The 24,261-nt window shown below is 39.8% G+C and overlaps 1 protein-coding gene across 6 annotated transcripts in view; it reads left to right on the top strand.

The window, feature by feature from the left end:
• Positions 1 to 24,261, top strand: part of RELN (reelin) — a 499,001-nt gene that overhangs the window by 377,212 nt on the left and 97,528 nt on the right. For 3 of the 6 annotated variants that reach the window (XM_084977353.1, XM_084977355.1, XM_084977351.1), the window contains exons 25-30: positions 5,283 to 5,488; positions 8,042 to 8,213; positions 8,755 to 8,955; positions 14,084 to 14,316; positions 22,395 to 22,552; positions 23,784 to 23,991. In XM_084977353.1, coding sequence (XP_084833479.1) covers positions 5,283 to 5,488; positions 8,042 to 8,213; positions 8,755 to 8,955; positions 14,084 to 14,316; positions 22,395 to 22,552; positions 23,784 to 23,991 — 1,178 coding nt within the window. Of the gene's footprint in view, positions 1 to 5,282; positions 5,489 to 8,041; positions 8,214 to 8,754; positions 8,956 to 14,083; positions 14,317 to 22,391; positions 22,553 to 23,783; positions 23,992 to 24,261 lie in introns of all 6 variants that reach the window. The other 3 variants (XM_084977352.1, XM_084977354.1, XM_084977350.1) reach the window with 1 other exon arrangement.

Here is a 24,261-nt window from a genome sequence, read left to right as displayed (position 1 = left end):
GGACACCCCAACATGAAGTCCATAACAAAGACTCTGAGGAAACGTTTCTTGCAGGATTCAGCTTCCCCAGTGGCAGCAGACAGATCAGTCCACACCAACTGGGGATCGAGGTGCCGGCCAGGATCCCTGCGTCTGATTATCTTAGAACCCTCCTAATCCACGTTGCTTGGTGAGGAATGGGGCTGAGAGAACCACCTCTGTCTCCTTCCTCACCAGTCTCTTCCTCCCTCCTCTGGTCCGTCTCTTCATAGCATCTTCAGAAGGGCTGCAGAGGGGAGCATGTCCAGTTCTCCAGCCTGAGCAGTGTCTAATCCTAACTACTGGCAGCTCTCTTTAGAATGTGGGGTGACCAGCACCACTTCTTTCCAGCAGGGACCATAGCCACCAATTCTCAGACAACTGGAAATGTCCCATTCCATATCATATTACAGGTACCCAAGGGTGGGTAATATTCCATAGGGTTGATACATTGCAGAACCTGTTTGGGCAGAAATCCAAGGCAAGTTAATTTATGCAGATGCAAAAATAGGTGTAGCTTTTGTTTGGATGCAGGTGCGGAACAAAGAATCAGCAAGTAAACAAGATAGAGAAGGACAGAAAATCAGGGGCGGATTCCATTTAATGATATTTCTTGTCCATTGACACTGAAGGTCTCCTGGTCATTCTTTTTAGAGATAATGGTCAGTAAGTAATCAATATACATTGCATAGATCTGAGTACTCTGTATAATTGTGCAAATGGAAAGCTTGTGTCTCCTATAACTACCGATGTTAAAACAAGATTTTGAATCCTTAACTGGTATGTACCCAAATACCCCAGTAAACATGTGTATGTACACACAGATATTTTAAACATAGAAAGGTTACATATCAATATATCTTCCACTTAATTCAAGATAATGTCTGGAGTCAAACCACCAGGCCTTGAACTGGGCTCCGAAACTCATTATTTGGTTCACTCTGCAGAGCTGTAACATCTTTCTGTGTCCTGGTTTTCTCGACTGTAAGGTTGGATGTTGGGCCTGAATTAACGCAGGTAAAGAAAAAAAGGATAGTGTTGGGCATAAAGCAATAGCTTTGTAAGTGTTAACTGTCCTAATTACATCTTATGGGTATAAATTTCTAATTGGTATCATTGAATATTTCCATATATTATGCCCTACCACTAACTAAATCAGCATTTCAAAAATAAAATCAGCAGTTCTCACATTGCAGTGAGCTGTGGTGTAGGTCGCAGATGCGGCTCAGATCCCGCATTGCTGTGGCTGTGGGGTAGGCCAGCAGCTGCAGCTCCAATTCACCCTAAAAAGCAAAAACTAAAATCATTCTCTTCCTGTTCCAAACCAGCTTTCTCCCTAAATTTCTGTCAGAATATCAGAGGATCACATTTTCACTTTTTTCCCTCCTGTCAGTCAGATCTGGTTCGAATTCCAAGTGAGAGAAGTTAGCTCCAGCAAACAAGGAAATTTGGTTCCTGTAATCAAAACACAGGGAGGGCTTAGATGAAACTGGTCTCAGAGATAATGGGAACTAGAAATGCCAATGCCCACAGAGCTCTCTTCTTAAGAGGAGCCTCTATGCTCAGGTCTGCGGTCATTGTGAGAACGGAACCATAGGCAGCCTCGCAGGAGAATGTGGGGAAGGGTTCTGATTGGCCAGTCACACGTCCTGGGAATGGTGTGCTGTGATTGGTGTGGCCAGAGTTCTCTACTCACTCCTTTGGCTAAAAGGTGGGTTTCACAGTTTGGCAACCCCCACCAGCCAGCACAATTGAAGTAGAGAAGGGGCAATAAGCCAAAGGAAGGGTTCCTTAAACTGTCTGAAAACCACCCTAGATGAATGTCTCTAAAATCATGCTTCCATCACCAGTGTTCAAGATGGTCACCAATACTACTGCCCTAACCCCATAACTTATTTTCTTCTTCCAAACTTGAGTCCTCTGCTCCAAACAGAAAGCTCTCCTCATCATCCCACATACTGCCAATTTCATTGTCTTTCTTAGTCTCCACTGCCCAGCATTATGCCTCTACCATCTCTCACACCCGTATAAACCTTGCAGTGTCTTCCCCCAATCCTACTGCTTCCATGGAGCTTTCTGGGACCCAGACAAACTAAACTAATCTCTCCTGTCTTTGGCTCTTTTGTTGTGTTCTCTACATAAATAGATCATATTTTTATTTTTATTTTCACAGTCCCAAGCAAAAGGCAGAGTCGTACCAACTGAACAAAACTTCTAAATAAGATGTTCAATTCAGAAATGCATGCCTTGCACTAGGCATTTACATGTCCCTTGAGACTGAAAAAATTGGAGCATTGATAATTGATCATATGACAAAATGGGACTTAATAAAGACTAGAACTTGGTCTGCAGCCCTAAGTTGTCGCTACTCTTACTGCACAGATCCATGAGCTCTCCTTTCAAGTTTATTTTTGTATACATGGTATTGAGCCTGGAATACCTGGCAATAAATAATTATTCGTTGAAACAAGAAATGAATGAGTGATGAAAGAAAATTGGAAAACATGAAAAAGTTCTGAAGAAATAGTCATTTTCAAATAAAGATAGTAGAATTCTTTTTCTTTCTTTCTTTCTTTTTTTTTTTTTTGTCTTTTTGTCTTTTTGTCTTTTTAGGGCCATACCTACGGCATATGGAGGTTCCCAAGCTAGGAGTCTAATCAGAGCCGTTGCCACCAGCCTAGGCCAGAGCCACAGCAACACCAGATCTGAGCCGCGTCTGCGATCTATACCACAGGTCACGGCATCGCCGGATCCTTAACCCACTGAGTGAGGCCAGGGATCGAACCTGCAACCTCATGGTTCCTAGTCGGATTCATTTCCGCTGCGCCACGATGGGAACTCCATCTAGTGACATGTTAATTAAAGAAGATTTTAATGGAAGACAAAACGTAAAGCTTTAGAAAGCATTTTAGGGGTTTTGTTATAAAGGCTTTAGATTCTGAAGGCATTACCTTTAAATTTTGTAAACTGTGCGCCATTTTAACCTAGAGTGTCAGGGGGAAATTGGCTGGTATTTTCCACACTTCAGGAGTGAGGAGATCCTTAACCTAGTACTCTTACACACATACACACACATTTCATTTTTTTTGTTTGCTTTTTTAGGGCTGCACTTACGGCATATGGAGGTTCCCAGACTAGGGGTCCATTCGGAGCTGTAGTTGCTGGCCTACACCACAGCCACAGCAACAAGGGATCTGAGCCAAGACAGCAACTTACATTACAGCTCATGGCAATGCCAGATCCTTAACCCACTGATCAAGGACAGGGATCGAACCTGCGTCCTCATGGATGCTAGTCAGATTTGTTTCTGCTGCGCCACAACAGGAACTCCTACACATGCTCATAAATACATTGATCGGAGTTCAGTAGAAAAACTGCAAACTGTGTGTTACATCAAATTGTAAATTCTGACCAAAACGTTTGCCGTGAGCCATTTCCTTTTTCTTTTCTTTTTTTTTTTTTTCCTTTTTTCTGCCTTTGAAACAATGTTGAGCATTTCGGGTCACTGAACAAAAGAAAATGATTTGTGCCTTCTCTAGGAAAAAACGTCTTCCGTGCTAAACCAAGCATTTGCATGATATTTTTCATCATTTACAAAAACCCCAGAAGACATTTTCAGAACCTCTGTAGACCAACACCATAGTCTCCTGGAAAAAACAACACTGTGCTGTGAATTTCACAATAGACCAATCATTCCAGCCATCTAATTGTGATAATTGGATTTTTATAATTCTCCTCACCTTAGATCTTTATCCTTCTGGCTCATTTCCACATGTCAAGATTTTCAGAGATGTTTGCTGGTTGGGAATTAACCAGCTAGATTCTCTTCAAAATCATTCTTCGTGTAATGATCCTAAGGCATGAAAATCCACAGTCAGATTATAATAATCTCTGAGGTGTTGCACACTTCACATTAGCAGCAAGAAAAATTAAAAGCACGCCTCACACATGGAAAATGCATATTACTTTTAAGGTTTCTTCTAAGATATACATTAAATTGAGAGTTCAAAAAATGAGTTTGTCTCAGGATTAACCTCTGTTCTCTTTTGACTGGCACCCCTGTTTATTTAGCAATCTCTTAATTGGCTTTCGATTTATCAGTAACAGTGTACTCCCTTAATCATCCCCAAATATTTCCCCTGTGACTTCTGATAACCGAAACCCGTTCTTAATTAACTTAGTGGATTAGAGTGGGGTTTACATTATCAATGTGAGGGGTGCTTTTCTCTATACCCTGTGTCCTGTCTCAGGTTTTCTTCCCGACTTCTGATTGAGCTCCTCGGAAACTCTCCCAGACTCGTCAGTGTGGTCTGTGGATTAGCTTTGACAGAATCACTCTGGGTGAAAGAATCTCGTGAGCAAACTTTTTCTCAGTCCCAATAGCACGAAACCGTTTACACACCACAGGAATGATGACAGACCTTGTCAGTGTGTATCTCATACCTCACAACAGGAGGGGACCCGCTAAGCAAAGGAAGCAAGTTGCTGGATTTGAGGCAGTTTTTACTGTTTTTTAAGACACGAAGAGATCATTTAGATGTTGCAAAAACTTATTTAAGGATCCCTCTTACCCTCTCTATTTCCAAAAATATGGAGAGAGATACAGACTGACTGCCTGGGAACCCTAGAGGCTCCAGTATTGTCTTTTTGTCCAGAAGTTTCTGCCTTGCCTGTTTCACTTCAGTCCCCAGGGAGGAAGTGGGTCAGTCAGGGCATGTCTGTGGAAAGACTGTCCCCTCAGCAAGGTAGGCCCTGTGCTAGGCAGGTGATGCCACTGCTTTTGCATCTGATTATCACAACACCCTATATGGAAGCTGTTATTACTTATATTGTACCTTTGAGGGAAATAAACGCTAGAAAGGTCACACAGCTAGTGAGCAGCATGAATCATGGGCTGGGATTCAAACCCAACTCCAACTGATTTCTTTTTCACGACTCAGCCTGGAGGAGATTTACCAGGCAAATACTAGGAAGGTTTTAATGTAAAGGAGTCTTGCTTTATTTTTAAAGACTTTTGAATACTCTTGGGTGTAAGTAGCAGTTCTCAAGGGTCTCATAACCACATCTGGGCAGCAGTGATGTAGAGACTAATAGAACATAGCCAGAAGCAGTTAAATGGTGTGACTGGCTCCTCTCAACAATAAGTGGAGACAGGATCATCTCCAGGTGGTGCTCGGATGCTTGTGTGAATTTGAAACAGAAACAACGAAATGCCAAAGACCTCCCAGATCATTGAATCTGTGGTTTTTCTGTCCTTTGAAAAGGCTGGGAAAAGACAGTTGGTGAGCTGGGACCTGGATACTTCTTGGGTGGACTTCGTGCAGTTCTACATCCAGATAGGTGGAGAAAATGCTGCATGCAACAAGCCTGACAGCAGAGAAGAGGGCGTCCTCCTCCAGTACAGCAACAATGGGGGCATCCAGTGGCACCTGCTGGCGGAGATGTACTTCTCAGACTTCAGCAAACCCAGGTAACCAGCCCTGATGGCATGCCAGTGGTGTCCAGAAGGGGAGAGATGACATTGCCGAGTAGATGTTTCCAAAAGGTGGTTGGTCGTTGCAAAACTAAACAAACTCATAAACATCTGACATGAATAATAGCCTAACATATGAAGGTTTCGTTTCATATGAGTTTCTGAACAGAAAGCATTTGTATTCACATATGAATTTTTTGAAAATCTGAGAAGGGAGTTCCTGTTGGGGCTCAGCGGTTTAAGAACCCAGCTAGCATCCATGAGGATGCGAGTTTGATCCCTCGCCTTGCTCAGTGAGTTAAGGATCCAGCATTGGCGAGAGCTGTGGTGTAGGTCACAGATGCAGCTCGGGTCTGGCGTTGCTGTGGCTGTGGTGTATGCTGGCAGCTGCAGCTCTGAGTCAACCCTTGGCCCAGGAACTTCTGTATGCTGCAGATGTGGCCCTAAAAAAAAGAAAAGAAAAAAAGGAAGGAAGGAAGGGTCATTAAAATCTACTCAAAGATACCACTTTTAGAGTATTCCTTTCTATAATCTTGGTATTTGCGTGTGTGTGTGTGTGTGTGTGTGTGTGTGTGTAACTGAATCACCTTGCTTTACATCTAAAACTAACACATTGTAAATCTACTATACTACAACTTTAAAAAAAAGAAATTCTACATTGGAAGATATCAGAAGAAGACCCCATGATGGGAAATACATAAATAAAATGAATAAATTTAACGAACAGTCCTGAGAATCTCTGTAAAGAAAGTTTTAAAACCTCAGAACTTCCTTCAGAGATATAAAACAAATAAGTAAACAATAATACAGCATCCCCAGAGAGGAAGACTGAATATTATGATATGAGGGTATCTGTTAATTTACATTTAATGTTTTTAATGCTATTCCAATAAAAATCTTAGTGATTTTTTTTTTGGAGCTTTATACCTACAAATAGGAACTGACAAAAAATAGTTTACACTTTTGGCAAAAAGTAGAGGGATGCCCTACATGATATTAAAACATATTGTGTAACCTTCATAATTAAAGTGGAATGATACCAGAGTATGTTTGGACAGAACAAACCATGAAGCCAAATGATGATCCCCAGATATATGAACCAACTTATATATGAAAAAAAAAAATCAATGAGAAAGAAATGGTTATTCAATCAAGTGGTGTTAAAAAAAATGGTCAGGTTCTTGGGGGGGAAATATCTATTTAGATTATCAGCTTATGTCATCAAAAACTGTTAAAGATTGGTGAAAGATTTAAACATTTAGATTACTATCTGATCTTGAAAAAACACCTAAACTTTCTAAACATAAATTCAAGAGAGGAATTAACCATGAAAAAGACTACTTGCACAGAAATATACTACAGGCAAATGTAAAACTACATACACATGTTAACACATACAGGTCAAAGAAAACAGAAAAAATGAGAAGAAGGAAAACTAAGAAAATGTTTTCAACAAATATGAGAAACAGATGGTCAGTGTTCCTGTAAGGAGCTTATGCAAATTATTGGGAAAAACACTAAGATCCCAATAGAAAAAAATGGGTAAAAGGAATAAGTAAATGTACAAAACAGGAGACACGGATGTTTCATAATATGAATAATATCCAATCCTTGTTGCAATAAAAAAGACACCATTCTTCAACAAATGGTCATCTTCTCATGATAGCACCAAGTGTTCTGTCCACATGGAAGCAACAAAACACACACTCTCATGTCATCCTGCAAACCATCATGCCCCTTCCAGAAAGGAATTTGGAAAAAATTAAAAGCTTTAAACACTACCAGTTTATTTGACCTGGTAATTCCACTTCTAAGAATCTTCCTTAAAAAAATAAACCCACATGTACATAAAGCTTTATGCATGAAGATTTTCATCACACAGTGATTTATATATGGAAAGGTGAAATAAATAATAGCATGTCTATGTGACAAAAAGTTACATGAATAGTAAAATGATCTTAAGAACTAATTTTACTGACATGAGAATGTGCCTATAATATAATGTTAAGTATGAAACTGTAAGAAACCAAACTATACACATATCTGATCTGTGTAAAAGATTACATACTTTAATGACATACATCAGAATGTTAACAGGGCCAACCCCTTGTGGTAAATTGTGGGTTATTTATGTTTCATTGGTAATGTGTATTTATGTTTTCCCTCTATAGGTAAGAACTGCTTTGAAAAAAAAAATAGTGCCATTTTAATACAATAAGATACGAATTAACAGTGTTTTCTAAGGATTTCTTTAAAATGTTATGGCCATTGTCATGATAGTCAAAAGATATTGTTCAAGGAATCAAACACACTTGAAATATTTGCTTCCAAAAGGTACAGTTCCAAATGGAAAAGCAATGACCAGGACTGAACTTCCTTACAACTTTAAACCCCTTGTCTGATCTGGCTAAACATAGAAACTTTTCAAAAATACCAAGAGATCAAACAAAACTAAACTTTCTCGTGTTGCTACTCGTGTTATTTTAACAGAGCTGCTAAGAAAAATATAGCTTTTCCTTTCCCAAGGGTCAATGATTTGCTTTTATGCAGATTTGTCTATCTGGAGCTACCAGCTGCTGCTAAGACCCCTTGCACCAGGTTCCGCTGGTGGCAGCCTGTGTTCTCAGGTGAGGACTATGACCAGTGGGCAGTCGATGACATCATCATTCTGTCGGAGAAGCAGAAACAGATCATCCCAGTTGTCAACCCAACTTTACCCCAGGTAATTCTCATCGTGTTTGAACTCCAGGAAGACATAGACTTGTAAAAGCAGATGGGATGAAAAACTACTCACCTCCCCCAGGAGGTGGTCCTTGACACTTGAAAATGTAATTTCATTTTCTGTGTTTGCCCTTTCTTCTTCTTCTTCTTTTTTTTTTTTTTTTTTTTTTTTTTTTTTTTGTTACCTCTCTATGCTACCAGCTCATAGGTTATTTAGATGTTAAAAAAAAAAAAAAAAAAAGAAGAACAACAAAAAGAAACAAACAAACAAAAGAATACTGGGAAGTTTGGCCAAGTCATCAAACACAATTATTAGCGTGGTTACAAAATGATCAGAAACACAGTGGCAAAATATTTTCAGTTGTTAAATCATCAGGAAAAAAAAGTTCATGGCAATTTTTTTTTAAAGTTTATTTAGAGAGTCTGGTGTGTTTTCCTAGAAATACAGATAGTACGTGGCCCTGCATGTCATGAGTTGAAAATTCCCGTCTTGTTCGCAAAGCTATCACATTGCTTTTCTGTGTTGTTATTGTTCCTATTAGAACTTTTACGAGAAGCCAGCCTTTGATTACCCTATGAACCAGATGAGTGTGTGGTTGATGTTGGCTAATGAAGGAATGGCTAAAAATGAAACTTTCTGCTCCGCCACACCGTCAGCCATGGTATTTGGAAAATCAGATGGGGATCGATTTGCAGTGACTCGAGATTTGACTCTGAAGCCGGGCTATGTCCTACAGTTCAAGGTATTTATGCACAAACTTCTTACAGGTTAAGGAGCAACCACCTTCCAGATTTATAAATGAAATTCACAAAGAACACAAAATGTTCCTATTCTATTAAAGTAGGGACTCGTTTGGACAGTTTCCGACGATCTTAGAATGGCAAAACTTTTTAGCTCTACCCATAAGGAAGACAGCTTGTCCGTTTTTAAAGAGCCCCAAAAGTTGTGGCTATGTCACTGTATTTAAATGCTCATGGAACTCTATCAGAATTACAAAGAAAGTTGACTTTTAGGATCTCAATCTGATTGTGACTTAATGAATCCCATGCTTCTGAATAGTTATGGATAAGTTCTCCTTTTCAGCTTACTAGGGCTTTGGGGACTGGTCCGTTATTTTATGTTTTTACTGTGGGATTTTTCAAACAATTTCTCTTCTTTTGATTCAGTAAATTTTCACTTTAATCATCGTAGTTCTCTGAAAAGCTTCTTTTTCAGCACTGTGATAACATGTCAACATGTATAGCTAGTATTTACTTTGACAAGCCCTTTTTTCAGAACCCTAATCAAAATTTCATTGTGTTTATAATAAAATCCCATTGGTGAATTCTGGGGTCGAAAGTAATGCAATTTTAATGAAGCAGCACAACTACATGATCCTTACATAATGGCAGGATACAGATGCTAAATAATTTACAAATAGAATTATTAAAGAGATCAGATGTTTATAGGAAGCTCTTCAAATATAATTTCCAGAGGTCTGTAAACAAGGCAGTTAGTCATAAATAAAGTGATTAGTGAAATGCTATCATTCTCTGTTTAGATTTTGATGCTAAATTGCAGCAGAAAAACCATTAATAACAGTATAGGACTCTATATTAATTTGTTGGCACTGCCTAAAATGGAAACAAAGTAACAGCAATAGCAAATACACTGCAGAATACTATGCTGTTTGTCATCTGGCACCTCTTCTAATTAATGAGTCACGGAATCATGATGGTGTCGATGTCGAACTCTGCAAGGTAGTATTCTGAAGTTTAAAAATCTAAGTAAAGAAACAGTAAATGGTTCACATAATTAAACAATCAGCAACAATGCATAATGTCTGAGAAAAAAAAATCTAAATTCTCGAGTCACACCAGAAGAAAAGTGTTGATTTGTGGCTGTTGGTTGATAATAGATGTGTAATGTGAGTCGTTTGGGGATTGATAATTAGTATACATTTGGAATCTGTAGTAGGAACTTGGTGTTATTTGTACAAAAATTCACAGTGCTGGGAAAGTTGTTGTGACTGCCTGTCATGTGTCAGCACTAAGCAATAGGAATATAGAGATGAGCAATGTAGTCCTTGCCCTCAGGAAGCTCAGAACTAGGCAGTGAGCCAGAAAAGTGAACAGTTGCAATTCAGCTGCTGGAGTGCTATGGTGGAAAAGGGCTCCGATGCTGTGAGAGTACCTGGCATAGTTCTTGGCCTATGGAAGGTGCTCAGAATTATCTGTGGTTTCATAGATGGATGGATGAAAAAGTTGAAATTGGAAGTTTCTGGAAATACAGAGACTTAACCAGCCAAAGAATGGGGGTGGGGGAGAGGGGATTCCAGTGCAAATATGTAAAAATACATGAAAGTGCAAATGAGAATGGAAATGTTGAAACTGTCAGGAGTTTGGAGTATGTGCCACAGAGGTAAGTGATAAAGGTGATCCTGATTGGCTTTACCTGAAACACTAAGTCATTTGGACATTAACCCAAGAGCATTGAACCATGGAAGATGTTTAATCCACTGACTGATGTTTAATCACATCTGTATTTTAGAAAGATTATTCTGTTCACTTAATTGGGGGGAACTGGAGTCAACAAGTATATTCATTCATTTATTCAGAAAATATTTATGAAGCCTCTATTATGTTCCAGGCTCTGTTTTAGGCTATGAAAATGAATAGGAATAGAGAGTTTGATGAGGATGGTGGAGGATAATTACTATTTTACAGAAGATTGTCAAGTTCGCCTCACTAATAAAATGACTTTTAAGCTGAGACCTATGAAAAGAGAAGGAGGGCGCTATGCAGCTCTCTGGGAAAGAACACTCTAGGCACAGAGGACAGACAGGACAAAGGCTTTGAAGTAGGAGTGTGCTTGGAAAAGTTCAAGAAAGCACAAGGATGCCACTGTGACCAGAACAAAGGGAGAAAGGAGAGACAGGTAGAAAAAAGTAGCGTCAGACTTCAACTTCTGTTCTAAATAAAATGGTCAGCAGAACAGTGACATACTCTGACTGAGGCTTTTAAAAAATCACTCCCATAACTGTGTTGGGAGTACACTGGCTAGAAAAAGGCAAAGACAGACCAGCCAGGCAACTATTGCAGTGATCCCTGTGGTAGCTGATGGGAACTTGGACCTGTGGGATGATGGGGGAGGGAGAAAGAAGTTCTCAGATTTCTGAACAAATTTTGAGTAAAGGAGGACTGTAGAGCAGTCATCAAGGTAAGAAATGAGGAGGCCAGATTAAGAGATCACATGGGGTTATAAACATAAACAGATGGATCTGAAGATGTTACAGGTGTGTAGTCAATAGGTGTGGATGACCTGCTGGGTGACAGAGTGGATTCTGGAATGACTCCCACATTTCTGGCTCCACTCCCTAAAACTGGAAATACAGGAAGAGGAGGATTTGTTTTAGGATGGTGGATAATGAGACCAGGCTTGGACCTGTGGACCTAGGGACACCTAAGGATTCCAAGGTCAAATGCACAGGGAACAGTTATGTACATTGTCCAGACAGCCTTGAGAGTCATAGGCATCTAGAAGGAATCTGAAATTACAACTGTGAATGAGATTAGGGAGCAGGTATAGAGTGAAAAGATGAGAAAGCCAAGAAATGAATTCTAAAAAACATCAACAGTTAAGAGGCAGGCTAAATGGTCAATTAAAAAAACAATCACAAGCTTGTCACAAAACTGAAAGTTCTGTTGACTTGTCTGCTTTAGTAACAGTGGCTGTCATAATAAGTCCAAGACGAAAAGCTACCTAAGTGTGCCCGGTGTGAGTGCTCTCACCACATGTCAACCAAGGGCTGTGCTTACTGACGGATAATGTAATAAAAAAGCTTTGTGTTAGGAAAAGTAATCATGCATCTGAGAAGGTCAAATCTTTACTTATATTCTTGACATTTTACTATGTGATCTTGGGTAAATGAATCACAATAAAATTGCCACTAGCCAAATTTTAAATCCTTCTGAGAGATGCTTTCTAGCTCTAAGCATGGAAAAAAGGAAAACATGGAATCTTCTTTTTTTGACAGCCTGGCTCAAGCCACCTTATAATCATGAGGATGAGCTGGTTGACCTCCTGAGCTCTGCCCAGTATTATTTGCCTATATGCATACCTTTCCTTTGTCCTTTATTTTTGGTCATAATCATGTTCTTTATGAGTCCTTCAGTTTTTTCCTATAAAATCTGACTATTATATTTATAAAGTTTTCTGCGATAAAATTCTGTGATGGCTCCAACCAACCAATGCAATAAGATATGAATAGACCATTTATATCAGATAGCATGTAATTAAATACCAGGGGAAGAGTTTGACGTTTACAGTGATCCAAAATATAAGTTAAAACAGTAATAAAATTTTTTATGTATTTATTAATTTAGAAACTTCTAAAACTATAATAATATTCAGTGCTGTCGTAAAACTGATCCACTTGAACCCAAGTGATTAAAAATGAATACATAGAGGCATTCCTGTTGTGGCTCAGCAGGCTAATAATGCGGCATAGTGTCCATGAGGATGCAGGTTCAATCCCTGGCCTCACTCAGTGGGTTAAAGATCCAGGTTGCCACAAGCTGCAGCATAGTTTGCAGCTGAGATTCAGTGTTCCTGTGACGATGGTATAGGCAGCTGCAGCTCTGATTCAACCCCTAGTCTGGGAACTTCCATATGCCACAAGTGCCACTGTAAAAGAAAAAAAAAGAATTAAATTTTTTAAAAATTTAAATGAACACATATAAATAGAAATTCAAAGTATTTCTGCATTTTTATTCAGTAATACTACTCTTAGGTATTGTTCTGGCAATACCAAATCAACCAAAGAGAAAAAAAGATATTTTTTGCAGTGCTGTACGTAACAGCAAAGTAATATGTTAAAATGAAAGGAGGAGGAAAGTTCTAGAATTGTGATAACTTCAACTATATGAGCAAAATATATGCTTTCTTATAAATATTTAAGGGGAAAACAGAAAAATAAAAAAATGTTTGTGCTGGAGTTCCCATCGTGGCTCAGTGGTAACTAAACCAACTAGTAACCATGTGGATGTAGGTTCGATCCCTGGCCTCGCCCAGTGGGTTAAGGATCTAGCGCTGTGGTGTAGGTCACAGACACGGCTTGGATCCCACACTGCCGTGGCTGTGGCCTAGGCTGGCAGCTGCAGGTCTCATTCGACTTCTAGCCTGGGAACTTCCATATGTCTTGGGTGCAGCCCTAAAAATAAAAAAAAATTTTAAAAAGGTTGTGCTAGGACATTGGAATTTAGGTTCCTTTTTTTTTAAACAATTTTTTAGAATATTGTTAATTCTATGATGACAGTCATCTACAAAAGTGCACAGAACAGTAAGAGTTTTATTTCTGGACTATTTTGCTTTTTTTTTTTTTTTTTGATGCTGTGACAAAAACTTAGCTCTTTCATCTAAGTTCACAGTGATTTCTTACTGAGCTTTTGTAAGAAAACAGAATAAAGATGCTTGTTCCACTGAAAGCAGAGGACAGCTTCAGTAACCTTCACGTCCTGAAGAGGACAACTCTTTATCATCTGCTTCCCTCTGTTTATACCCGCTGTCTGGAAAAGGAAAAGAAAGCAGTTTCCTGCCTTCTTATCTTTTGTCCAAGACTCCAATCATATCTGTGCTTCTCTCTTCCCTCCTGTAATCCCAAGAAAGCCACAGAACCACAACTGGTCCCACTTTCTATTGAAAAGCACCTATTGCTTGCCTAAACAAAGATTTCCAGAACCTACAAAAAGGCGCTGGCTGGAAATGAGCTGCATGTCTTTTCATAAAGTTAGCGCAGACTCCGTAGAAATAGCCCTGAGTGCTGTAGCACCTAATTTGTTAAATGATGACTTGGAACCAAAACCTGATATAATTCTCTTTCCTTTTAACAGCTAAACATTGGGTGTGCCAATCAGTTCAGCAGTGCTGCCCCAGTTCTTCTTCAGTACTCTCATGATGCTGGGATGTCCTGGTTTCTGGTGAAAGAAGGCTGTTACCCAGCTTCTGCAGGCAAAGGATGTGAGGGGAACTCCAGAGAACTGAGTGAGCCCACTGTATATCACACGGGGGACTTTGAAGAATGGACGAGAATCACCATTGTTATTCCAAGGTCTCTTGCATCCAGGTAAAGTGACCATTATGTGCCATAGTTGCCGTTTGTTAGGAGCAGATATTTATCTCAATGTCTTCATCTCATATATTCACAGTCTCTAGCTATGTCTGTTCAAGTAAGGACTCTTGAGGAAATAACATATCCACTCATGAAACATATTCACTCAATTATTTATTCGTTCAACAAATATTTATTGAGCTACCCACCTGTGCTAAGTTCTGTTCCCAGCACTGGGATTACAGCACTGAACAAAAGGTGTTTAAAGACTAAGAGAATTGGGAGTCCCCGATATGGCTCAGGAGGTTAAAAACCCGTCATAGTGTCCATGAGGATGTGGGTTCAATCCCTGACCTTGCTCAGTGGGTTAAGGATCTGGCATTGCTGTAAGCTGCAGTGTAGGTTGCAGATGTGGCTCAGATCTGGTATTGCCATGGTTATGGTGTAGGCTGGCAGCTGCAGCTCTGATTCGACCCCTAGCCTGGGAATTTCCATATGCTGTGAAAAGAAAAAAAAAAGAGAGAGAGAGAGAAAGCTAAGAGAATTATAAGGCATTATTATGTGAGACTTTCACTGTTACAGAGATTTTTGATAATTTAATGCCTCGTCAAATAGACAATATGAGATATCTTGCAATATAAAAGATCCTTTTAAACGACTATTAAGATAAATATTAAAACTGTAGAAAAAGATGTAAAGTCAGTTGACAGAAGAATGAAATAAATGGGTTAAGAACTTGAGGAATTCTCTTGTGGCACAGCAGGTTAAGGATCAGTCAATGTCACTGCAGTGGCTTTCGTCACTGCTATGGAACAGGTTTGATCCCTGGCCCCAGAAATTCCACATGCTGTGAGTGTGGCCGGAAAAAAAAAAAGAAGAATTTAAAGCAAAGGAGTTCCCGTCATGGCTCAGTGGAATCAAATCTGACTAGTATCCATGAGGACGTAGGTTCGATCCCTGGCCTTGTTCGGTGGGTTAAGGATCCAGTGTTGCCATGAGCTGTGGTGTAGGTCACAGACATGGCTCTGATCTGGCATTGCTGTGGCTGTGGTGTAGGCTGGCAGCTGCAGCTCCAATATGACCTCTAGCCTAGGAACTTCCGTATGCTGCAGGTGTGGCCCTAAAAAGAAAAAAAAAAGAATTTGAAGCAAAGAAGTTTATATGAATAGGGCAATAAATTTAACTCTGAGCTTCTTGGCAGCTAGGATAAAATGCAGAGTAGTAGAGATAGTGTCATTTGATTGTCATTGTGGGGTAAAAAGAAAGAAAACATATACATTCTAATTTTTTAAGATAATACTTTTCTTTCAACACAGTATTCTACAATAAATGTATAGTACATAGATGTATATTTTTTCAGGTAGAGTAGGTAATACTAAAATCAGTGTTTTTAACTATACAATTTTTCAAAGGATAAGAAGACATTCTTCAAGAGGGCACTTCTTAATTGAATCCTAGAACATAGCATTCAGTTGTGGCTCTGTCAGAGCAGTTCTGTGTAGTGCTGAGATGATATAATAAGTCTATTTGCACTGCTTTCTGAATGTAATTTAATATAGGGTAGACTACTCATTAGTGCCATTCAACAATATTTTTAGCTTCTTTCCTAGATTATGGTAGGATTATACCTTCCCCAAACCCTTTAAAGTTTGGCATTGAATGAAACTTAAATATATAAACTTATAAGTCCAGTGTGCATTTTGCCATGTTCTCTTTTTCATGAGAGCATCTTTTGAGATGAAGTTTGCATCAGTCTGGATCCCTAAGTGTCTACAACCAACAGACTTCCTTACAATATACACCAGACGTATAGCATAAGCAAGAAATAAACTTTTGTTAGGTTAAAACACTGAGATTGAAGGCTGCTTGTTACTGCAGCATAAGTTGTCTCATCCTAACTGATACAATGGTTGATTCTAGCAATCTGTATAGTGGCTTATTCATAACTTTCGTAGAGACTATTCTGTCTGTAATATCTTTAACCTAGTTAATCACCAAACTTACATCTAGCTGGATAAGCTGGTTGTGTTCTCTGCCTCCCTCATTACTTAGATATTCATCCCTCAAAAAATTACACCATAGACTTTGGTAGACAGACTTCCCAGACAGGGAAGAAACTTATATGGTCAGGATGTACAAGTTTCTGTGGTCATCTACTAAACTTTGATCCATAATCTTTAAAGGCCAACTATTCCAGAGTTCCCATCTTGGCACAGCGGAAATGAATCCGACTAGGAACCATGAGGTTGCGGGTTCGATCCCTAGCCTCACTCAGGGGGTTAAGGATCCAGTGTTGCCGTGACCTGTAGTGTAGGTCGCAGATGTGGCTCCGATCTGGTGTTGCTGTGGCTCTGGCATAGGCCAGCAGCTACAGCTCTGATTCAACCTGTAGCCTGGGAACCTCCATGTGCCGCGGGTGCGGCCCTAAAAAGGACAAAAAGACAAAAAATTACAAAAACAAACAAATAAATAAATAAAGGCCAGATATTCCAAGAAACAGTTTATCAATCAGTGGATCCATGTCAATTTATAAATAATTTTTTGTCTTTACATGCCAGTGTACTTTGTTGTGTATCAAAGAGAGACTCAGAGGATTTGATGTGTAGGTGGTGGAGTTGATGAATTGACTTTCTTTAGTGAAATTTAATAATTTGACTTTCATTCTGCTTTAGTTAGGATACAGGCCCAACTACTGTAACAAGAAAAAAATACAAATGCTTACTTACCAAGACTTAAACAAACAGAAATCCATTGTTTCTTGCAAAGGTGAGCAGTTCAGAGTCGACAGGGTGTCTCTGCCATTCTGAATATACAGTTCCTATCTCTGGATCCAGGACAGCTATTCCAGATGTGTCTCTCTTAACCAATGGAAGAAAAAAAAAATGAGGAATGTATAAATGCATTGCTTTTTAAAGATCATCTCTATTCCTTGTTCATATTCCTAGGTGGTGCTTAGGATAATATTTCTACAGTTCCCTATTGCTAGATGACACACCAAAACTTATATGTCCAAAACTTAGTGGCTTATGACAACAGTGATTTATTATTTCTCATTGGTTTTATGGGGTTGGCTGGGTAGTTCTGGTGTCTCCTGGGTTTCATAATGTTGCTGCATTCCATCGGTAAATTGATTAGTTTCTGGGGTTAGCAGGATCTTTCTCTCTATTCAGTCTTCATCTCAGTATCCATCCCAGTATTCATAACAGAGGGCACAATTAGGTGGTTCCAGAGATTCAAAGCACAAAAGTTGAAGCTGCAAGACCTTAGCTTATTCACCACATCTTAGTGGTCAGAGAAAGTCACAAGGCCAGTCTAGATTCAAAGGATAAGAAAACAGACTCCTTTTTTGATAGGAAGCACAGAAAAGTCACATTATAAAGGAACAGGTACACAAGGAAATGTGATCCTTTGGGGGGTGGTGTTACTGTCACAATTTACCACAGTTTGTCCTAGTCCCATTGATTCACATTCCTTCCCCACCCCCCACAACCCACCCCCAGCACATGAATCACTTTCCTCTCAAGACCCACCCCAAAGTCTCACCTCATCACGGCATCAGGCACTAAGCCACTGATCTCATGACTTAGGTCAGGGCTCCCTGGATATGGCTCCTCTGACCCATGGCCCTGTAAACTAAGAAAGCAAGTTTTCCACCCAACCCATACTCAACATACAATGGTGAGACAATGACAAGATAAGCACAGTAGACACTCCCACCCAAAAAAGAAAAAGGAAAGAGTGGGAAGCACGTAGCACCCACTGGCTCATAGGAATTCTGAGAGCCAGCAGGATAGTTATTACTAGGGTCCCTCTTCCACAAGCAATGGCCAGGACAGAAAAGTTTTTTTGATTAAGACAGTTCTGCTCCCGACGAGTGGTTCCCTAATCTGTGGTTCTTCTCAGCTGTTGGTTCTATTCTCTAGGCTTCATCCTCTGAAACATCTTTCCTTTTCCATAAGAACACATTGTGTTCTATCCCAAGAGATTGGATATAGTTCCCTGTGCTGTGGGATAAGGACCTCATTGCTTATCCATTGTGAATGTAATAGTTTGCATCTACTAACCCCAAACTCCCAGTCCATCCCACTCCCTCTTCCCTCCCCCTTGGCAACCACAAGTCTGTTCTCTATGTCTGTGAGTCTGTTTCTGTTTTGTAGATAGGTTCATTTGTGCCATATTTTAGATTCAGAAATTGGCACAACACTGTAAATCAACTATATTTTAATACATTTTTAAAATTTTAAAAAAGAACACATCTGTGTTTGCAGCTAAAAAGCCTTTTATCCTGCTTTCTCTGCATCTCAGACTGGGCATGTAACAGTGCAGCCGTTGTAATCCTCATCTCCACCACTGCCTTCACCTCCCCATGCTTTTCGGAAACTGTGGCCCAACCACAGCTCTTCATGGCAGCATGCCATGAAGCTGGGGACCATCGAGCAGTGCATCTTTGCTTCAATACCTAGGATACTGGGATGCTGGGAGACTTTGCTGTGAAAGTAGTCAATAGAATCAGGAGCCAAGAAACACAACCCTAGTTTGATACCCCAAAGGCAGATAATATAGAGTTGGATCTGAAACTGAACTTTGATGTTGAGTAGAATAACCCAATGAGTAAAGCCACATCTGAGAAATAAGGGGAAGTTGTCCTTAGCATCACAAAGTGAGCCAATATTTTGAAGTTCCCATTTTATCAATATTTTCTTGGACCTCAGCTTTTGGAAGAAAAAAAATCTTCTTCATTAGGATCTGGCTTCCTGGTTCATTTGAATACCATCCAGCTCACTGGTTGATGGCATTTGTGATGGAGAGCTCTCTACTAAAGAATAGTAAATATGTTTCTACTTTTACCCAAGTAAATGAGCTGTTGTTGTTCCTTCTGCAATATGTTAAACTTAGATATCTCCCAGTGCAGTCTTGGAAAGCTGAGAAGGCTAAGTGTGAAAATTGTTAAATTTTGGAGCTATTTTGCCATGAGGCAATATGCTTATAATAGTTACTAGAACATTGCTCTTTCACAAATAATTATAAGCTGATTTTCTCAAAGGAGCAGTTTGTGTTCTTATTAATTCTCTTGATTCTTGCCTACAGAGGAGAGACCCTGGCGGTGGTAAGAATATGCTGGTACTGCCCTCCAAAACCTCATCCCCAACCGTACAGTAAACCAGTCATGGCTCTAGGCTCCCTATGCAGAATCCAAAAAGTGAATGTCTGGGAAGGGCTAGAAGCACAGTTGCTTAATATTCTGTGCCTGTCTCCTTCACCACCACCCATCACAGGACAAGCAGGTGCACAGGCACCTTCCTGGTTTGAGAGGAAGGAACCACCCTCTGAAGGGTGGTGATGGAGGGAGGAGGGGTAGAAACTTCTTCTCTTAGTCACTCAGGCATCCTTTGAGCAAAGATGACAGTTGGGGAGGGAACAAAGAGAGAGTAGTATCTTCTACTTCTTTCTTACCTGGGACAGGCAGGACAAAGGAGAAGTTTCATTCAAAGATTGCACTGAGTTCCAAGGTGGTTCTCTTGAGAGAACAGAAAAGCAGTGGACATCAGGAACCAGGCACAAAACGTGGAGAAATGGGATGAAGCCAAGATGACTTATGTCATCATCAGTGAAATCGTTCTTGCTTTGATTTGCACTTTCCAACTGAAAGCCAACTAGCAAAGATTTAATGAAGGAAAAGAGGTGCCAACTCTTGCCCTTTAACTCTGAAAAATAGGTGTCTCACTAGGACTCTCAGCTGTAATTCATTTTATCCTGGAATCATCTTGTTAACCAAATGATTGGTCATTTTGTTTTGTTTTGTTTTGTTTATTTAAATGTGGATTTCTTAATACTGAGCTCCTGAGGTCTTTTACTTTCTCACATATTTAAGAGTGTACTGTGCTTCTCAGGTCTGTAGCAGCCTTAGGATATACAAACGGATGCCTTTTCTCTCTGATTCTTTTATTTTTATAATGAAAATTACAGGGACCCTAGCATCAAGGATAGGTCAGAGGGCTTCCTTTGCCCTTCAATCACTATTAAATTACCAAAGCTTCTAGACTTCTACCTATGGGCAGGGTTCTTCAGCTCTCTGAATGCCTCTGGGACTCAGTCTGGACCTGCTTCTTCCATGGAACAGAGCGGTTGATAGAGAGATGCCCTGGTCTGTCCTGGGTGAGTGCGCTTAGTGGAGAAAAAAAAGTTGTTCTTACCTCCTTTTTTTACTTTCCTTGGGGCAGAAATTATAGATCTGTGTTTCTCTGGGTTCTGTTATAGAAACAAAAAAAGAAAAGGCAGTATGACTTCAACTTAAAGAAGACTCCTCTTAACACTTTGTAGGCTCAGGATACCACACGTGCATCCAAAGGTGACATAATTGTCTTAAATTTTATTTTTAATTATGAAATCTATCTCTATAGGAAATTCCTAAAACATACTTGAACAGCCCAGTGAGTAGTTATGAAGTAAACACCTCTGTGACCACTGCCAGCATCCGAGAAGCTCTCCCTTTGTCCTTTCCTCGTTACAACTCTTCCCAAGTTACAAAAGCCTGACTCTGGCTTTTCTCCATATTTTTACCATTGATGAAGTCATCCCTAAGCAGTATAGTTTAATTTTATCTGTTTTGAACTCTAAAGAAATTAAATCCTACTGCACTCTAAAAAAAAAAAGAAAGAAAGAATAAAAAAGGGAATTCTCACTGTGGCTCAGTGGGATTAAGAACCTGACATAGTGTCTGTGAGGATGGGGTGTCTCCATCTCTGGCCTTGCTCAGCCAGTTAAGGATCCAGCATTACTGCAAACTGTGGCATAGGTCGCAGGTGCAACTCTGATCCAGTGTTGCCATGGCTGTGGGGTAGGCCTTGGTTGCAGCTCCGACTTGACCCCTAATCCAGGAACTTCCATATGTCTCAGGTGCAGCCCTAAAAAGAAAAAGAAAAAAAAAAGACAGACTTCTATCAGGGAATTTACATGTTTTCCTCTTCTATCGTAGAAATGCATATCTTCACAGGCTAAATATCACCACAGCTCCATTGGAAGGAATTTTTCCAAAGGCCTTGACTCTGCAAGTGTGCCCTCTTTTTTCTTTTCCTTTCTGTTTTTTTGGTGTTGCTTTGTTTTTCTAATCTATAATTCTATTGTCTTTTGCCTTAAAAAATAAGACCAATATGTTTTGAATTAGTTCCGAAGAAAATAAAAGATCTGTTCCCCTTCTTCTTGACACACTGAAGAATGTGTCAAGACTTGCATTATTAGAAATTTATCTCTGAAAACTTTTAAATCTAGTACACAACCTCATTGGTTACATTCACAAATTTGCCAAAAGTAGGTAACTAATTGGAACCTAAACAGCCTAATCCATCTTTCCTCTGATGTCACTAGAACTGAGAAGGAAGAGGTATTTTCCTGGTATGAAATTATAGGTCTGTGTTGGTCTCCATATATTTGAAAAGAAAAGAGATGTGTTGAAAGGACTGGGAAGATCAGAAAGCAGCCAGGACATGTTTAGTTTGGCAACCTCAGAATGGTGGTTGGTAAGGGAAGTAGGGCTGGGCAGTAGCCGAGGCCACTGCTGTTCCAGGGTTTTGAAGCACTGGGACCAGGTCTTTCGTTTGTTTGTTGGCAGTTACCAGTGTTAATGTGAGTTTATAGAATGAGCATCTTGGAGATTTGAAGATGAGAAGTAAAGAGGAAGGCAACAGGTGGAAATAGAGCTGTCAGTATGAACTTCATGCTTTCCTACCAGAATCATGCAAATGGAAAATAGCCAGAGTCCCCCTTCTAGGGCCTAACAAAGAACATTCTATCTGATGATTTCAGAAATTCCTAAATAGCCTCTTAAAATACCCAAGCAAAAACCTATAGTAGATTTCTGGTCATCAGAATCTTTATCTGAAATCCTTCTGATATGGAAACACCTATGCTGATGAAGAATTCAAGAAGTTTTGAAAAAGATCTGACAGAGATACCTTATGAAGGTTAAGTTGTCCAACCAAGTGGACATGACTCCCAAGTAAATATGAAATCTCTCTTGAGTGCTCATTCTAGGTTTCCGTGCTTTGGTATAAGATGCTGGTACAAGAAAACCCATGTGCTCTTTTTCCCAGCAGTAAGACCAGATTCCGATGGATCCAAGAGAGCAGCTCCCAGAAAAACGTGCCTCCCTTTGGTTTGGACGGTGTGTACATATCAGAGCCTTGTCCCAGTTACTGCAGCGGCCATGGGGACTGCATTTCTGGGGTGTGTTTCTGTGACCTGGGGTACACAGGTAAGGCTGCAGACATATGTCTGATGATTTGTTTGCAAAATATTCATCTCTAGTTACTGTATTTCATGTTACTTCTTCCAAAAAAGTAGGTTTTTAGTTTATTCTTCTTTAAGTCCCTGATTGTAGGAATTTGTAACCCAGGTAAAGGAAGTACTGAGATATTTTATACTTTTGTGCAGCCAAAGGAGGGAAAGCATGACCGTATAATTCCATTCCTCATATATATTTATTTATTAGTAGTAGTAATAATTACTAACACTGCTTGAGTCCCAACTTCATGCCAGGCACTGGAGTCAATGTTTTTTATTTCACCTCATTTAATTCTAGCAGTAAGTAACCTTATAACATAGTACTCTTTTTGTCCCCTTGAAGCAACTGAGGCACAGAGAGGAATAGTGACTCCCACACAGCTAGGAGTTGCCAGAGCTGAGCTTCAAACCCTGGCAGCCATTCTCTGAAATCAAAGTCCAAGTTCTTCGCCGCTTGGCTGCCAGTGCTCTTTACATTGTTTTTATAAGAAATGTAATTTTATATGTTTAAAGTAAAAAAAAAATCAACTCATAAAATGATAACTCCAAGACTGCCAAAAGAGAGCTTTACAAGAGAAGTATTTTCTGACCACCGTCACCCTTGGATTTTGCTACAAGCAAAAATAAAAAGGGAGATGAGATTAAAGAGAAAAATTGGAGAAAATATTATAAGCTTCAAAATCTTTTTTTAGAATTTTTCCTGGAGGCAACTTCAAAGGATCCTTCCTAGCTTTTCAGTGCTCTGCCCTTCATCTGGCGCATGACCAAAGACAAACATATGTTGTTGCAGGCCTTCTGTGGAGAGTGCTGTCACTCATGGTTTCAGGGTGTTTTTTTTTTTTTTTAATCTGGGATTAACTCCCCTTACTGATTCTCCAATACAAGGAAAACAAATGAGCAAATGTTATTGTGGACAAAATCTATTTCTCGGTTTACACAAATCCTCTGGGTAACAAGAAGCCTGGAAATGTGTGGTTCCCAATGTCTCTCTAAAAATTTAAAATTCTAGAAGCAGGAATAGTGTCTTCGATGATGGCAGTGATGGCTGTATTTCAGGCAGATGATTATGAGATTCAGGTTTTGATGTGCTTTCCTTCCCCAACACCTGTGGCAATGCTTCCTTTGCCCATGCACCGAATGTCCCTTTGGATGTTTCATGATTTTAACAAAGCCTCTCTCCTCTGTATTTCTTTGCTCGGAAGCCGCACAAGGAACCTGTGTGTCTATTGTCCCCAATCACAGTGAGATGTTCGATAGGTTTGAGGGGAAGCTCAGCCCTCTGTGGTACAAGATAACTGGAGGCCAGGTTGGAACCGGCTGTGGAACGCTTAACGACGGCAAATCTCTCTACTTCAGTGGCCCCGGAAAAAGGGAAGCGAGGACTGTCCCTCTGGACACCAGGAATATCCGGTAAGTAGTTATTGCTACACTTCTCCATGAACATAGTACTTATCATGCTGTGCGGTCTAACCTGCAACAGTCTGTTCTGTTATTGATGGTTTACACAGTAATGTTTTCCTATATAAATTCTGATGTGTAAAAATGAGGCCTAACTTTATACTTTCCTCTAAGAAAATAGGTAGTTTCTGCGAAATTTATTCTACAATTCATTAATTGGTGTACAGTCATCCCCAAGCCCTGGGTGTCTCACGTATGTTAGCTTGGTTCTGAAGTTCTGTA

The sequence above is a fragment of the Sus scrofa genome, chromosome 9, assembly GCF_054392235.1.
Source record: "Sus scrofa isolate SSC_HxYL_T2T_F1_AM1 chromosome 9, Sscrofa_HxYL_maternal_Yorkshire_Landrace_v2.0, whole genome shotgun sequence".
NCBI classification, from domain to species: domain Eukaryota; kingdom Metazoa; phylum Chordata; class Mammalia; order Artiodactyla; family Suidae; genus Sus; species Sus scrofa.
Note: the sequence above shows the minus strand (reverse complement) of the source record. Positions and strands in the feature narration are given on the sequence as shown.